The sequence below is a fragment of the Perissodus microlepis genome, chromosome 16, assembly GCF_051167445.1.
Source record: "Perissodus microlepis isolate ML-2025 ecotype Zambia chromosome 16, ASM5116744v1, whole genome shotgun sequence".
In the NCBI taxonomy this organism is placed as follows: Eukaryota; Metazoa; Chordata; class Actinopteri; order Cichliformes; family Cichlidae; genus Perissodus; species Perissodus microlepis.
Genome location: NC_140476.1, coordinates 14,652,006 through 14,670,007, shown reverse-complemented (window position 1 = coordinate 14,670,007; position 18,002 = coordinate 14,652,006). Strand labels below are relative to the sequence as shown.

The 18,002-nt window shown below is 39.9% G+C and overlaps 2 protein-coding genes across 6 annotated transcripts in view; one reads left to right on the top strand and one right to left on the bottom strand.

Moving 5' to 3' along the window:
* Positions 1–18,002, bottom strand: part of tanc1b (tetratricopeptide repeat, ankyrin repeat and coiled-coil containing 1b) — a 142,835-nt gene that overhangs the window by 39,948 nt on the left and 84,885 nt on the right. For all 5 annotated transcript variants that reach the window (XM_084954705.1, XM_084954707.1, XM_084954708.1 and 2 more), the window contains 6 exons: positions 16,523–16,754; positions 16,246–16,412; positions 10,482–11,089; positions 8,287–8,395; positions 7,927–8,049; positions 6,465–6,701 (listed from right to left, as the gene is read on the bottom strand). In XM_084954705.1, the coding sequence (XP_084810831.1) occupies positions 6,465–6,701; positions 7,927–8,049; positions 8,287–8,395; positions 10,482–11,089; positions 16,246–16,412; positions 16,523–16,754 (1,476 nt within the window). The remainder of the gene's footprint in view (positions 1–6,464; positions 6,702–7,926; positions 8,050–8,286; positions 8,396–10,481; positions 11,090–16,245; positions 16,413–16,522; positions 16,755–18,002) is intronic.
* Positions 2,426–4,276, top strand: LOC146370562 (uncharacterized). The gene has a single exon (XM_084954717.1). It carries the CDS (start codon positions 2,759–2,761, stop codon positions 4,055–4,057), a length of 1,299 nt encoding a protein of 432 aa, XP_084810843.1. The 5' UTR covers positions 2,426–2,758; the 3' UTR covers positions 4,058–4,276.

Sequence of the window (18,002 nt, the reverse complement as noted above, 5' to 3'; positions counted from 1 at the left end):
GAAACTGGCAAAGTCATACGTGCGTGTGTGAGTGTCACAGGTGACACGGTGTCACTAGTCCGGTCATCATGTTTAGGCTCGTTCACTCCAGAATTATTTAGGCCAAACTTTCAAACGGTGTCACTGCACACACATTTCAATCACACAAATGCAGGATTAATTATTTGCAGTATTTTATCTGATTTATTATGAGAATGTCATGCCTGATCATTTGCACCCACAACATCAAAAATGGGGGCAAAAGGGAGGAGATCGCGTTTAATCGATTATAACACGAGGTCAGAAATATAAGTGCCGACATGAGTAGTGTCCACAGAAACCTCTGAATCTCAGCTAAAACTCATATAAACCAAGTCTACAAACACCAAACAAAGCAAAGACACCAGACAGTTAAAAGAGCAGTTACGTCACCATGAATCTGTGGACAGGTAATATCCATATCTTGATTTATGATTTTCTGGAGTTAAATGGGAACCAAAGCATATTTTCAAAGGTGTTATATGCTATAAAATACTTTTAAAAATTAGGTGAGGGAAATAAAAAATCTATTTTTCTATGTTTGAGTCACAGTAACTTTGACACAGTAACATCTGCAGTAATATTTACAGCTCTGATGACATCTCACCAGCAATGTTCCCTCTAATTTTTCACGTGTCTGAGCGAACACACAAACTCCCTGAGCGGACACTTGGACCACTGTGAGCAACAGCAGACGTGTGCACTGTGGTCACGCCAGCATCAAATCCATCCAAGTTACATGGTTTATTAAAATAATCAAATTACAGCGTTTACATTTATGTTAGACTACTTTTAATTAACTGCTTTAGCCCACTTACAATGAAAATTTAAAAAAATCTTGTTCATGACCTGTGTAGGATGTTAACACTATTGGAAGTAAAAATAACTTGAACTCCAATTTTGAAAACACAACTTTCTTTCTTTTTCTTTTTTTATAAAGCTCTGACTTGTATTATGAGTCTGTGGTCTGGGAGAGAGTCCTGTAGCTCTCTGTCTGCAAAATACAGTAAATAATGACCAATGCTGGGCAATTAATTATATAGTTACTTCTTCAAAAAAGTTACTGAGTTTTGCAAACAAAGTTTTTTGCAGCTGTTTACCTAAAAATGCAGCCAAGGCGTTTTTTAAAATAAATAAATAAATAAATAAACATTTCAAACTATTTACAGAACAATCAGCTGTTCTGCATCAAATCTGATGCCACACAAATTATTTGTGCCACTCCAAAAAATAATTTCTGTCCATTATGAGATAAAGAAGAACAACAGCCTGATATCTGCAGGCCTGACAACAGGAGATGTATCACTGCTGTAACACCTGTAACATTCAGCAGTCGCCTCGTGGTTCTGACACACACAACAAAACTATTGACTGCACTACACACTAACTACACAAGATTTGTACTAAACGTCGCAAATCTCTCACATCTCAAAACACCGCCGTCACTCCTAAAACTTCCCCCTCCCTAAACCACTAAATGCCATGTTGCCATATCATTTTTTGATTGGTTGACATGGTACATTTTTCGACCAATAGGAAAGGCTGGGGTTTTTGGTTTTCTTTTTGCTCACAGGCGGAGAGTGCTTTCCAGCGTTTTCCTTATAAAACGACGTTTTTACAGTTTCTTCCCGCAATAAATATAAAAACCAAACATTGCATATATTCTTTTTATCATAACTCTGGTTTTACGTGGCCTATCAACACAATTTAAAAACAGGTATAAAGTCCACACTTTTTCCATTAATTCTTCCGTCTGTCCTGCTCACATCTCCAATGGTTGTACACGTTGTCATTAACGTGGCTTCACTCCACATCAGCCGCTTTGCTCGCTAAAACACCGGTGTCGGCACATAAGGACGCTGTCTTAGCCTGTCAGCAACGTTGATTAGCTGCGTATATACGAATGTGAATCGCATTCTTGATTGGACTATGGGATAAGGTGACATCGTTCTGATCCCATACAGGAGCAGCCAGTCACTTACTGACTAACACTGCAAAACAGAATTGTTAATGTATTTAATTTCAATTCAGGTTAGATTTTTTTTGTGCGCAACACAGATTTTTTTGTGCGCAGAGATCGTGCCAGCAGTGCGCAATTGTGCACGCGCGCAGCTTAGAGGGAACATTGCTCACCAGTGTTAGCTTTATTTTGACACCAAGACTGTTTACACAGAGTTTGTAATTGCAGAGAAATACATTTATTTTGGTCATTTCCTTTTCGAGCAGGAAGCTCACCCTTCTTGTTATACCCTTAAGATGAATACAGAGTTTTTAATTAAATACATATTCTTTAAATAATGTTCCCTTTTATAAAAAGTAGGATAATTAAAAAAAACAAAACATTTATTATAGCTCTGTCACGTAGAAAAAAACGGTCTTTTTTCTGTGGTCTGTTATATAACATTAGGGGTGTTCGTGGCAATTAACTTTTTAATCGACTAAGCGGGTCAAGTAAGAAACACTTAAATATTAAGTTAAATTTGAAAACTGTTTAAATTTGAAAACTGTTTAAAAAAAAATATCTCCCCATTCCACATTCCAAAATGTCATGTGACAATCTGATTGGCTTAGGAGTGATGATGTCATATGGAATTTTGATCCTTTGAAGTTTTTCCTTAAGTAGGGGTGAGAAACAGAAATTTTTAGTTCGTTTCTTCGCAGCCTTTGTGTTAGCAGCCTTCAAACGTTCACTACAGAAAAATTTGGAAACCTCTCAGAGTCATCGGATACAAACGCCAACATGTATCCAAGATTACGGCAACCGAGACAAAAAGATTTCGCCGCCTCTCCTTCCTGCCGTGGCCGGCCAATTTCTCCAAATGGCCTCTTATCCACCCAAAAGGCATTACAGGAGAGTAGAAATGAAAACAACCATCTCCAGAACAAACTTCGACAAATTGAAGAAGAAAAACTTCACCTGGAGAAGAAGTGCTTACAAATGGAAGCACAAAACAAACACCTGGAAGAAACACTACAGCGCCAGCCCGACATCAACATTATTAATGAGGGCTGGGGGATCAAGTTTGCTCAAGCCAGAGAGCAGATTGTATTCCTCATCAAAGAAAATAAGCAAAAGAGCGCTGAAGTTAAAGACATGTCCGAGCAGCTTCAAGACAGGAAAGCGACGATTGATAAAATAGAGTGGGATCTGCAATACATGGACCAAAACAATCGCCTGCTCCAAAGAAAGCTTGATGAAGCTGAAGAAAAAAATAAAGAAGTCCTCCAACAGAAGGAACAACAGGACACAAAGAAAAAAGACCTGCAGCGTGAACTCCAAGGCATGCAGGAAAAGTACAGAATGCTGAAGGTAAGGTTGGATCAAACACTGCGCCAAAATGAAGACCTCCTTCAAGAGAAAGAGCAACAGAAAGAAAAGTGCATCATCAAGGACTTTGAGAGTAAAACTCAAAAGTTGCAAGAATTCTGTAATGAACTGAAGGTCAAAACAAGTGAGCTGGAGGGAGAAAAGGAAACACTGGAACAGCGATGCTCACACATGCAGAAAAAGATCGATCACATGGCAAAAAACAACTCAGAGCTCATTAAGGGGATATTGTTGGAATTCAACAACTTGAAGCGGGAAAACACAGAAATGCAGGCCCAAAAGAAAAAGCAAGATAAAACGCATGAAGACCTGCAGTGTACGCTCCGCGACATCCAGAAAAGAAATGAGCAGCTAGAAGGCCTGCACAATGAAGATCAAGTGAGAAATGCAGACCTGCAGAAGGCAAAGCTGACACAGGAGGCAACATCCAAAGACCTCAAAGAAAAGCTTGAAGAAACACAAGCAACATTAGAACAGGTGGAACAAACTTGCAAGAAACTTGAGAGGCAAAACACAGAAAACATCGATCAGTTGAGAACCCTCATCCTGGACAAAAAGGCGCTCGTGGAAAAGTCCATGAAAAAGAAGAAAAGATTCTTCTGCTTTTTCCGGAAGAGGGACAATACTGCTTCTTCAACTGATGTAGCCTCGTCTTGCTCCACCTCTGTTCACCCCCCCAACCAGTCCCGGCAGTTGACTGCCCCCTCCTGAGCCTGGTTCTGCCGGAGGTTTCTGCCCGTTTAAAGGCAGTTTTTCCTCCCCACTGTCGCCTAGTGCTTGCTCAGAGGGGATTGTTGGGGTTTTCGCTCCTCTACCTTGTTTCTTTATTTACTTGTTAACTTTTTGTTCTTAACTCATTTAACCTTGTTTTGTTATTTACTTGTTAACTCATTTAACCTTGTTTTGTTATTTACTTGTTAACTCATTTAACCTTGTTTTGTTATTTACTTGTTAACTTTTTGTTCTTAACTCATTTAACCTTGTTTTGTTATTTACTTGTTAACTCATTTAACCTTGTTTTGTTATTTACTTGTTAACTCATTTAACCTTGTTTCGTTATTTACTTGTTAACTTTTTGCTCTTAACTCATTTAACCTTGTTTCGTTATTTACTTGTTAACTTTTTGCTCTTAACTCATTTAACCTTGTTTCATTATTTACTTGCTTGTTTAACTTTTTTTTCAACTAAAATAAAACAGTTGAATTTATCCTTTGAGTATTGCTCATCTAATCTTTACAGAGTTTTTCCAAAACACTTTCAAACATTCAGATCTGTCTTTCATTTTCTTCTTGAAACCTCATGAACGGTGAACTAAAAACTCTGGAACATGGTTTGAAACACTGAAATTGTTTCAGCTGAAACTGGCAAAGTCATACGTGCGTGTGTGAGTGTCACAGGTGACACGGTGTCACTAGTCCGGTCATCATGTTTAGGCTCGTTCACTCCAGAATTATTTAGGCCAAACTTTCAAACGGTGTCACTGCACACACATTTCAATCACACAAATGCAGGATTAATTATTTGCAGTATTTTATCTGATTTATTATGAGAATGTCATGCCTGATCATTTGCACCCACAACATCAAAAATGGGGGCAAAAGGGAGGAGATCGCGTTTAATCGATTATAACACGAGGTCAGAAATATAAGTGCCGACATGAGTAGTGTCCACAGAAACCTCTGAATCTCAGCTAAAACTCATATAAACCATGTCTATAAACACCAAACAAAGCAAAGACACCAGACAGTTAAAAGAGCAGTTACGTCACCATGAATCTGTGGACAGGTAATATCCATATCTTGATTTATGATTTTCTGGAGTTAAATGGGAACCAAAGCATATTTTCAAAGGTGTTATATGCTATAAAATACTTTTAAAAATTAGGTGAGGGAAATAAAAAATACATTTTTCTATGTTTGAGTCACAGTAACTTTTAAAGTGTTTGTGCTAATAACATCATGTACAGTAAGGGAGGCATGGAGAACAGCACTGACCGGGAGAGGCTTTGAACAGATGACAAAAAGTCTTATATGTTGAATTGAACTGTAAGAATGAACAAGCATCTAAGTAAAATCTATTTATTTAGTCTATCATCTGTGATATTATTATGTATAATTATAATGTATTGTTCACCTCCCTTAAATACACAGACAGCCTTAATGTATGAAATATTCATTCATTAAAACACTAAAATTTGTCTGTTGTCTCAGTGGCTGATAGTGCCCACAGGCGTCAATGTGAGCTTGAAGCCATTTATAATTTTTATGTTTAATGGCTCACGATAAACAGATTTTGAATGAAAGCCCGGGAACTTCAGTAGCACAAAAAGTGGCTATTCTCTGTGCCCATATGGATCAGTCCCTCTTATTACCATTATTTCCTTAAGCCTCAAGTTGGTTAGTTAAGTATCAGACTAACGTTTAAAGCTTTTACTTGAGTGAAGTAACTCACATTACTGCTACTGCTAAGTAATGTTAGCTACGTTTACAGCATATTCCATAAATCACCATGCCATAACTAACTACTGTACTATCACACTCAGTGCATTTCTCCAGCACGTTTGATAGCTAGCAAAATAATAATAATAGTTTTAAAATTAGCATGTGTTATGTACACATACTCGAAAATTATTTACTAGGACTCACCTGTCATGTGACTCAGAGTGCAAATTCCACCAGTGTCGTTTTCCATCAAACACTCATTAAAACAGCAACGTCAAGTTAGTGCACTCATCCCCGGGGGGAGGGTGGGGTCACACATTGAAACAGACTGGCATGCAGAGGTGCAAGGCAGACCAGATGGAGAAATTTTGCTTTCACACTTTGTGACTCATTTTATTTTTCTATCTGATAAGAAGACTATTCGGTCAGTTATTTGTGGTGAATGAAATATGGTTTCAACCACGTTTAAGCACCACATCTAAAATTCAAGCACTATTCAAACCTTGAAAAGACAATATTTAAATTCAAGCCTTTTTTAATGATTTCAAGCACCCATACAAACCCTGCATATGAAAAAGCCAGATATCCAGAAAGATGGCCAAATGAAACCAAATGTCTATGATCACAAGAAAACTACATCAGAGTTGTCAAGTAGTCACAATATGAAAAGTCCTCACCTTAGCCCCCTTTTTACAGAGCAGCATGACTTGTCCCAAGTGTCCTGCAGCAGCTGAGAAGCAGAGGGGGCTCATGCCGTTTTCCGAAACAACATCCACGCTGGCGCCGAACTCGAGCAGCAGTGAGACAATTTCCTGGTGACCGAGGTGACACTGGACGCAAAGCACTGGTGCGTTGTTCAGGACTTCTGTGCGGTAATTCACGTTTGCCCCTCCCAGCATCAGGAGACGGCTTACCTGATCATACAAGCAAAAAATAAATAAAAAATGCAGAAAGCATTCACGTTTGAATGTTTATTTCAAGGTCTTTGCAAATAAGTGAATTTTGTATCGCATGTACTTAAAGGTGAAAGAAATCTGAATTAAAAATAAATGTTATCCTCTTAAGAAGAGATGACTGTTTAACTATTTTACTCTTTATTGGCTAAATTATACACTTAAAAATGTGAATTACCACCCATGTTTGACCTATCTCCATTTAAACAGACTGATTCAGGCAGCAGCAGAATTGTTTCCATTACTCATTTTATGGCTCATACAGAGATCAAACTTCTTATTCTCATCTTCAGATTTTTCAGACAGCAAATGAAACGGCCACATTCTAGCCAATGCAATTATCAAGTGTGGTATTCGCTTTCATTACGAGTAAATCAATAATAAAGGCCTAGTCAAACAGAACCAAAGAGTGAAATGAGTGTTTGACGACAGGAGATGAAAGTGTGTGTTATTTTCTGGATCCTCTGTAGCATAAATTAACCCCCCCCACCCCTCCCCCAGAGGAGAGAATAAGGTCATTTTGTAAATGTCTGTTTGACTAATACTACACATTTATACAATAACTCACAAACAGACACCAGGTGATGGAACTCCCTCTGAAACAACAACACTAACGGCAAAGAAGTATGGAGGATAATTTTTCTTCGAGCCAGAATGCATCATGCTGGCAGAACAGCCTTTCCAGGAAAGGCCAAATAATTATCGCCCTTCGAAACACGACTGAAAAGCAGTACACAGGAAGTTGGCTCGTGCGCGAAGCTTATTAACATTTACCTGTCAAATTATAATTGGACACATTAACAATATAAAAGGACAGCGGTTAATAATAAAACATTCTCTGCGTGGAGCAACAGTCGGGGATTAAAAGTGTAACTAAAATCTAAAGAAAGTTGCAGTTATTTCTGAGATGCATTTGCTTTAAAATGACCTAACCAGTGTATATGATTATATTACTCCAATGTAACAAAAGTGTTATGAAAATGCTGAAAATTGGATACATATACTGTGTGTTTAATATATAGTGTTTAAAGGTTTCCTATATCCCCTCAAGAAGCTTCTACAAAAGCAACCTGTTGCATTTAGGCATTTCAGGTTATCAATAATGTGTTTTTTTCATCGTTAGCTAATAAGCCGATTGTTCTGCATTCAACAGACGGGCAGGAGCAAACCTGAAGCAAAGGCTTACCTTGACATTAGGTGTGTAGAGGTTCCTCAGGGAGGCCAGGGCTGCAGAAAGGCCATCAGTGCTGCAGTTTATCCACAGAGCCTGAAGGACACTGGATGACACGCCTGTCTTCTTGCTCAGACCCTGCACGCACGCCGATGCATAAATGCATGAGTAAATACACAAACACACATATGTAAAAACCAGCGAATCTGAGGGGCATAAGCTGTCAGTGTTGCTTTCCACATCCCACTGCTTATCCTCTGGTGAACCATTGTCACAGTGCATAAATCAAGAGAAAGTGAACACCAAGAAATTCCTGCAAGGGATGGATTTCAAATAAAGATGAATGCATAGACCACGTAGGTTCCACATCTATACCTTGAAGATGTGTGCTTTGAGTATGTGGTGTCCCAGCTCCATTGTCTGCTGCCGATTCAGTTTCCCCTCTTGGCGCGATAACATGAAAGCCATGAGAGCGTGACCGGTCCTGGGTTAGAAAACAAGGGAACAGATAGGATACTCAGTCGTCAACAGTAGGAATGATTGTTCCTCTGCTTCAAACAACATGAAAGTAGTGATTCATTCTGCTGATGACGAGGAGCCTGGCACTGTCATGGAGAACTATTGTATTCTGGAGCTAGTGTGAATAAGCTAAAAATGTTTGGCAATGACCCTCTGAACAACAGGGGGGAAGAGTGTCACTGAGGCACTAATTAATGCAGAACTTCATTAAAAAGGCATGCATGATTGCGAATCCCTTTGATCTGGATAAAAATCCTCTCTAGTTGTGCCCAGGCACAAACAGAGAGGCAGTGCAGGAGGCTTTTGTCTCTCTGTGCATCTCCTGCGCCAGACTACAAGCCTTTGTTTTTTTAATGATGGAGCTGGAAGGCTGTGAATGACCAGAATACGAAGCTCAGCTCTCGTCCGCTTGGAGGCATCGCTGTGTGAGCAGAGGTGAGCAACAGGGAGGAAAAAAGTGACATCATTCAATTTATGAAGTGTGAATGACTGAAATCTCTCATTTGCGTGTGGCTCCAGCATTTCAATTAGGTAAGCACTGCAAGTACTTCTAAAAGAGATAAGCCTGCATCGCATTGCAACATGCAATAGCTACAAAATGCATAGGTCAGTACCCCCCCCTCCCTCACAAAAAGCACTATTTATTAAAACAGGGCAAATCAGTGTGAGGCTGCAAGACAACAAAAAAAAAAAAAAAGCACTGATCGGGAGTCAAAAGTCATGCGGGTGATCTACTAACAAAGCACAAATTCATGAGCACCGACGCAGCAGTTCATTTTACCGATGACCAATGCAAGCTGCCAACAGCAGCGCAAATTAGTGGGTCGCAAACAAGCAGATGAGGGAGCGAGTAATCCACTAACAACGCTGGTGCGGCTTGTTATTTGAAATTTGACAATTATAATGCGGTACAAGCACATGTGAACAATTCAGACCGGGGAGAGGCAGTGGAAGGAGAATCGATGTGTTTGATATGAGGGTGAAGTCTGCAGTCAGGCATCTGAACTCGGATGAATCCCGACAACTCCAAAAGAGCACAGGATTTATCTGCAGAGGTGCTGCTTTATTACAAACAGCTTCACTGTATAAAAGGTGCATTCTGAGATGACCTTTTGAATGTGTACGTCGCAACCAGGCCTTGTGCTAATGAATTTAGTGCTGTGATGTGTCTGTAAATGCTCACATCATCACATCACTTCACACTCAGTTTTTTTCTGCATGCCGTGTGTATTTTTTCCGAGACAAAGGAAAGACTTTGGCATGCAACAAGCTGACACCAACAAACAGGACTTCAGGGAGTCTAATGTTTCTGCAAAATCTCAAATTACATTCAGTGAAGCCTGAATGTCATTGTTGCAAGATTCGAGCATTAATCTAACATGCTTCACTTCCACAGCTGTATTCTCACATTTCAAAATGTTATGCAACGGAGTCATTATGCAAGAGAAGACGACTCAAAGAAGTGAAACAGCCTGCTTGAAATCTGATCTATGATGTTGCAGGGCTGCATATGCAAACTGCTGACTAAAGGCATTTATTTACAAATGGAAGCTTTGGTGCAGTCTGCAGTGTTTATTATGGACCAATTTCTGCGCAGATATGTGAAGAAAAACACTGAATTACTGCCTCTAATACATCCAGAGCCAACTATTCTCCCCTTCTGCAGACATATCCCACGTTAAATTCTGCTCTCCTGCATTAAAATTGAGGACCGGAAATAAGCAGGACACTGCTTTAAACATTTTAGGTAAGAACTTTGTGACAACCGACAGGGTGGACACCAAATTTAGGCATGATTAAAGCTGCCAGAGACCTAAAACAGCTAATTCAGAAGCACTCTGAGATGCAAAACTTCATTCACATGAACACACATTTATCATATTATTCTGCAGCATTAGTTGTACTTTTCTTACTGTCCTACATGCCTATTTGTGCAATTCAAGAACCTTTTCTAAATGCATTACTGAAACATACGCAAACTCTAAATGCATTGCAGAAGCCTGCAAACCAAATTGAGAGCTGCGAAGTTATTGCATTAGCAGAAAACTGACCTGGGGTCACAAAGGAAGTCCGTACTCTCTCCATCAGCTCTCCACACCAGCCACTCTCTGAAGGAAGGGTGACAAAACATGCGCGTCTTGTCCCTCCGTTTGATGAGAAAGCACGAGAGCAGCTCCATGCGTTGCTGAAAGTCCTCCCATTGTAGCTCCCCCTGGACGAACCCCGCGTTGATGGCGTTGAACAGCTGCTCGTCAGTCAGGGGGTGCAGCGAGGCGAGCGATACGTTGAGGATCGGCAGTGAGCGCTCAAAGGCTGAATTGGTCATGAATTTCATGTTACACTGTAACTGGTACAGTTCTGCCAGTGAAACAGGCACGACTTTGTAACTGGCACTTTTGATCACGAGGTGGCCTCTTTCAAACAGATCCAGGGTGAGTTTGAGATACAGGTAGGACCCTTGGCTGCGGGAGATCAGGTGGCTACTTAGCTTGCCGACTGTGATAGGATCGGCCTTGCCGTTCAGGCTAATATTGTTCATGATGTCCTTGCTGCCGTTGATACGATACTGGATATATGCGTTGAGGTCATTGCTGATCTCTTTGTTGTCAGAAAAGTCATCCAGGGAGATTTTGGAGAAGGGCAGGAGGCTGGTGATCTCCTATTGAAGACAAGATAAAGACAGAGCGTGACATAAAAACATACATCTGAGCTTCAATGTACTATTAAAGTGTCAATGCATGAAAAAAAGTAATTTTGTGCAGTGTTTGCATTACAGACACAGCTATATTACTCATTACCACAGCCAATAAATAAATAATTTAATTAATTAAAAGCAAAAATATTCTTTGCATCCTGAGCTGCCATTAAGAAAAACAAAATCTGCCTGTGTACGTGTATTATCAGAGGAGTTTCTTTGAGCAGTGGGGAAGCAAGCATGCTGAGCTATCAGGCCAAAGCAGACACTTGTTACTGTTCGAAATGTGGCTGTGAGGAAAACAGGAGTGGGGAAACTGAGTATTAAGAGGCAGGGGATGGATGGGATGGTAGCTAGCGGGCAAGCAGAGGTCTGAACTAGGGCTCACATTTCAATCTGTATCCCAGGGGTTGGAGAAATCAATGTACCTTAATCCGCCAATCCTCTGCCTGTCTGAGGCTAGAGAAACATTGCCTCAGCAAGATAACATTTTTCCTCTCCCTCATCATGAGAAGGCAGCGCAAACAGACAAACACACACAAGCACATGTATGCACACGCTCAATAAAACATACCGAACATAATCCACAAGATTGGGGGGAGGGGGTGCAAACTACACCTCAGAGATTGTCCAGATATTAGTCTAGCAGGCAAGGGCCAATATATCGAACCCTTCCTCCGAGGTGAGATGCTATTTGTCTGTTCAAAGCACAAAACAATACCGTGACAATTTCATCTCTATGCACAACTCGGATTCTGTCTGCAAATAAGAAACATTTCATGCCTTCATATTTTCTTGTCTCAACAATGCTATCTTGATTATTCTTCCATGATTCATTTTTGCTATGCCCCGAGTTAGTCAGGCAGTAAAGCAGATAAGCTTTATTTATTCACTGAGGGTTTTTTTTGCAAGAGACACCTGAGTACAAGCGACAAGTACAAATGTACGCGCATAATATTACAAGTATGAAGTGATAATGCTTTAAAGTCGATCATTTAGTGCTTCCAATTTCAAGCTAAATTGCAGCTTTACAAACACTAAGCTGCAGAGTTTCTCAACTTGTAGCCGAAAGCTTAGATAGCAAAGCCATACACACACAGACGCAGGTTTACTGATGGCTTTTGCATATTAATGATGGCCAAACGGTTCAGATAACTTACAAAGCCGAATGTAACCACTGTCTGCACTGAATGGCAATGCTGCTGACTGCTGTGTCCAGAGCTTTAATGTTGAGGGAAACAGTATGAGAATACAGCATGGAGCGTACACAGTTTGTGCTTTTGATCTTTTGTAGGAACTTGCTCTAAAAACTTTTGAAGGAAGTAGGAACCATCATCATTAGCTCATATTTCAATTTCAAGAACCTTTGAGTAATGCAAGCGTATGGTCATTATAGTCTATTGCATGGAGCAGGACTGACAACCATCATGTCAAAACAACATTTTATATACATTTTCTTTATTTACTGTATTTATTTCTCTATTTACTGTATTTTGAATGCTGTGCATGGTCCAGTTATCGTAGAATATCTTCAGTTTATCATTTATTCTGTTATTAAGCATTGTGCTGTCGTTATGTGTCATTGCATGTGGTTGTACGCAGCCCTGTTTGTTCATTGTTTTCATTTTGAATTCTGCTTTCACCATTTGTAATATTTCTCATCACGTCCCACCGGACATAGAGAATTCAATTTTGGAATTTTTTTGTGATTTTGCAACCATTTCCTGTGTCTTACCCAAATATGTGGACTCGTAGCCTTTACCCCCCCCCCCCAAAAAAAAAAAAACAATAAAAAGAGAGGACATACAGGGTTTTTCTGCAAAAGACGGCCAACTCTCTTAAAAACTATTTAACTGACTTCTGTTACATTTTTGGAAAATTAGACATTTTCAGTCAGTGACTAATAGCCTTTCCATTGCACTTAAAGGGAACTTACTAAACATCATAGGAGCCTGATTTAAAAAAACATTGTCAAACCGACTCCGAGGTTTTCGCATGCGAAGTTGTCATATAGCTCCCATTAAAACAACAGTGCCATTCGATTCATTACTGCAGACAACTGCTAAGTGGTTACAGTGGGAATGTGAACAAAACAGAAATATAACGAGAAAAATACGATTACAAGAAAGTAAAAGACACATATGGCATGGTTAACAATGTGCTATCCTTTGCCACAGACCAGCATATGCACAGGATTCACTAACAGAGGTTATAAAAAAAAAAAAACCAGCTACTGTAAATGTTGTGTTACATATGCCTTAAACCACACGTTTCCTTTCCAGCACAGTTGTTACTATGAAATCTACCACACGGACAACAAAAACACATCTCCGATAACCGACTGCAACCTTGTTGTTGTTGCTGTTCTTGCTTTGCCAGCCTCCAGGTGGCTAAAAATGTCACCCTAGCAAATTCACACAAACAGTAACTCCCTCTCATTGAACACTGTTTCAGACATTACAACACATATGTTGCAGTGTAGTCGAAATTTATTACTTTAAGTGCAGTCACCTGGAACATCTTTCCATGTCAAAAAACCAATTCTAATGCATTAATAGAAGAGCATAAGAGGTGAATACAAAATATCAGCGCTACAATATATTGATTCACCACGCTGACAGGGCCTTGCCTGAATTCTTAATAGCTAGGCTGAATTCACTGTATAGTACAGCCCACACTGATGGACAACACTCGACCCTGGCTTCTGACTGAGTAATAATAACTCAAATTCCAGACGTCAATCAAAAACCACATTATTATCCAAGGCTCAGTGCTTTCTTTTTTTCCCCCAGCAAGGAAAATTAGTTGTCATGTAGTTCATCAGTAGTGTCAAAGCCTCAGTTGTCAGCAGCGTGAGCGTGACGCAGCAAGCGTCCATAGCATTTCTGGAACTGGTCAACCTAGTGTCAGCTCAAAGTGACTGACTCATCTCTCTCCTGCCCTGCAGGTCATGTGTCTCAATTCTTTCCTGAATGTTGCTGGATATGCCTGACTCTGTAAAGAGTAGAATAAAAAGCGGGAGCAGCTTTTTAAGGAAACACTTGTCAAAATGTAAAAATGTGCAGGGTCTGGTGACAGTGAGTGAGTGCCTAGAGAGGTGACGGCATGTCCAGCTAGACATTTGTTAAAATGGCATTGAGAGAATTTTGATTCATTTCTTTTTTAGGGTTGCCACAGTGTTAGATTTTCAGATTTAGGATATGAAATGTTCTGGTCAACAAATCAATAAATGTGTTTTACAGTGTTTTATGGATTGGGACACAGGGACAGTGTGAACTGTAAGTGCAGGAGGACTGTTGGCTACAACCGGCATACTTTTTTTTTCTGCACTATAAGCCGCACTTAAAATCCTTTAATTTTCTCAAAAATCGACAGCGTTGCTGCTTTACCAGGTGTAACTATTAAGTTCAACATCCAAGCATCCATGAAAACAAAATTTATTAAATTTAACAGTTAGAAGTTAGCTCGCTAGTTCCACCTAAACATGATATACATGACTAAGAGATTTCTGAAAAAATTTAAATGTGCAGCTCTGCCGTCCCTTTCGACATAAATGAAGACAGAAAACTAAACAGCAGTGACATTTATAGGGTTACTGAAGCTAGGCTAGCTGATATAAAATGATATGCTACGTGATCGCTAGCGACACAGCTATGTTAGCATAACATAAACACAGTGAAGCTAGAGGATGAATGCTAACTTTTTTTCACTCATAAAAGTTAATGTGAGGGTTCCCGAGCAGTGTTGCCAACTCCTCAGTAAGGAAAATCGCTATTGGCTGTCCTAAAAGTCGCTAGAAGTCGCTAAATGGCGTCATCGCCTAATTTGCATAATTGGTCATGCTAATCTAATTGTAACCTATGTTGTTGGAGAGAGAAATAACATCGTGGAAGAGACATAAAGTGAGTAAAAAACATCCTAAATGCATTTAGAGTTTATTTAGAACTACAAATTAAATTTCTTTTAGCAATTATTGTTTTTTTTAATGTCACAATTCCAACCCTGCTCCTTTACCCGGGCTTGGACCGGCAAAAGTGACCCGAAATAGGCACTCTGGTGGAGTTACTTTGTGTGTGTGTGTTTATAAGTAGTTTTAAACCTTGTGATCCACAAAACAGCATAAGAGTAAAAGAAGAACTGACTGCATTACAGCACCCGCTGCTTGTTGAGAGTAAAAGCGATACGCGCTTTCACGTCTTTTTTTAGCGACTTTTTTTTTAGAAAAAAAGTCGCTAAGGGGTCTACAAAGTCGCTAAGTTGGCAACACTGTTCCCGAGGGTTAGGGACAAATGCAATCGCATGGCAGGATGCTGTAAACGGACCAAACTTCAATCAGGAGAAGAACTGAGGTAATCCATCCACAATACAAGGTTAGTCATTAATATGCTGCAACAACATGGGAATAGAGCAGCTGCAAGAGAATTCAGCATTTATGAATCAATGTGGAGTGGAGGAAGCAAGAAAAATGAGTTGACTTATCTGACTGTTTTGTTTATAATCCGGTGCGCCTTATGGTCCGAAAAATACAGTATGTTAAGTAAGTGAAAACGAGCACTAATAACATTAAAATATATTAAAAGGTAAGACTGTAAAAGCACTTAGTTAAAGATGCTTAGTTAAACCAGCCTGTGCAAATTTCATTCAATTTGTATAAACAATATAACGACAGAAGTCTTGAGTGTTCAAACTTTTTGATAAGCTTCAGCTCAGAGCGCTTGGAAAGCAGATAGGAGAGGATAAGAGCAGACACGAAACTGGTAATTAAGTTAAGAATCAAGCCCTTAACAGCTTGCCTGTATCCAGTACTTCACTCAACAGTGTAACAGCCAAACTGCACCTGTGTGAGTTCATTGTGGGAAGCGAGTCTCTGAGTGTGTGAGAGAAGCAGCTGCAGCAACAGAAGAGTGAATGCCATTAGCAGTAGTTACTTTAATCAGCCGTAAAGTGTGCAGATAAGCCGAGTAGTTACCGAGAGGGAAGAAAGAGTGATAAACTTTTTAAAACTAAAACTCATCAACAGTATAATGTGACATCTGTAATTCTGACTCGAGGTGATTATAACAGTGAATATTTTGTCATCTGAGTGAACTCAGAGCCATGCTTTATAAGTTCTTGCTTACCACCAAGTTGATTCGAACAGTGACCACCAGTTTTAGCCAGGAGGGGAACTTGGCTATGATTTTTGTGATGAAGGATGCAATGGTGTCTCCATAGTCTGGTTTGTGGAACTCCGCTTCATTCAGCCCGTCTATTAAGATTATGTAATCTTCCTCTGGAATCCTTCGCTCTGCAAAGACATTTACAAATAAACTAAATATTAAAATACTATGAAATGAGAATAGAGGTCTCATACACGACGAAAATGAAATAGTGCAATATACAACTACAGTGTTTTACCTTTCCGAAGGTTGGCCAACGGTTCCAGGACTCCTCTCCGGAAAGCAGCCATGGGGTCTTGGACACAGGAGCGCAGACTGAGCATGCTCTGGAGGTGGGGCTCTTTCAGCAACAGCTCCCGGTACGCACTCAGTTGATGTGCTCTGCACAGAAGGGCTGCGATGCTGTGCACAAATTCTGGGACCAAGCAAGTGTACGTGTTATCTGCCTGGCAATAATGATAAGCCACCACCTGGAAGACAAAGGAACGAGAACAAACGCGAGTGAAGCCATTGCTTTTTGAGAATCAGGAAGAATTAAAAATATGATTCACTGACTGATGGGTACATTTGATAACTTTAAAGCATTTACAAACACCAACATGTCTGGTGACTGAAAAACTACCATGACAAAGTAAGTAAGTGAGGCTTTTGATATCAACAAGCCTCCATAAAACTACATATTATCTCTACAATGTCGAAGACATGATTTTATCCTTTCATTATTTCACACAGAAGGGATGATGAAGAGATTGGGCAACGGATGAAAAGCTATAAAAAGAAGTGAGTAGATCCCAGGTGGATATCTAAAGGTAGAATCTTCTGTACCTGAGCAGGCTTCCGCAGCATTCAAAGGAGGTCTGATTTAAAAGGAAAATGCAGGGACAGAGGTGGAGAAGAAGGAAGATGACTGTACTAATTACAGTCCAACCTGGAGGAGCTGACACACTTCCAGGCCCACAGGAGGAGGAGCAGGTGATCGGTTCCTCTGACGGCTCAACCTCAGCTGTTGCCGTTTAGTTCTCCACTGAAAACCGATGACCAGCTTCTAGAAAAATGACTAAAGCCTCAAGGTATGAGACTTTTTGTTTTGTTTTTTTAACATTTAGCATCAATAAATGTTTTGGACCCAGACTTCTCCCCACAGCACAGATCTAAATGCATATTTATGGTTCTTTCTTTTTCAAATAATGACATATGACTCACATGCCAATAAAGGCACAATTAAAGCTAGCGCAAATTAGAAAAGAGGGAGGTAAGATTTTAAAAAATTATAGCTGAACTCCCTGGATGTATATAACCCATCTTTAGTAAGGAAAACATGTGACATCCAGTCAGAAGATGGACCAACTCAAACAATAACACAACCACTGATTCACATCTTCTCCAGAAACTGTCAGAAATCACGACCACCAGAATTTTTCTCTGATGTTATGCTTTACCCTAAAAGCAGCAAACGTCTGAGAGAAGTCCGAACACTCCTTTCGGTCATTTTTGCATCACACGTTTTTTGAGCTTCATCACAAATGTGACATAACAAAGCAACAGAGGGAAACTGTACAATAATAGGCATTCAATATATCAAAGTCAAGTAACCTGCTGTGTGCATGAACACAACTCTTAATAAGCCCCCTACTGCAGTGATGATTTAATTTAGCATACAAGTCACGCAGACTACCGCCTCATCAATGAGCAATACGAATCTCGACACACGATGATGC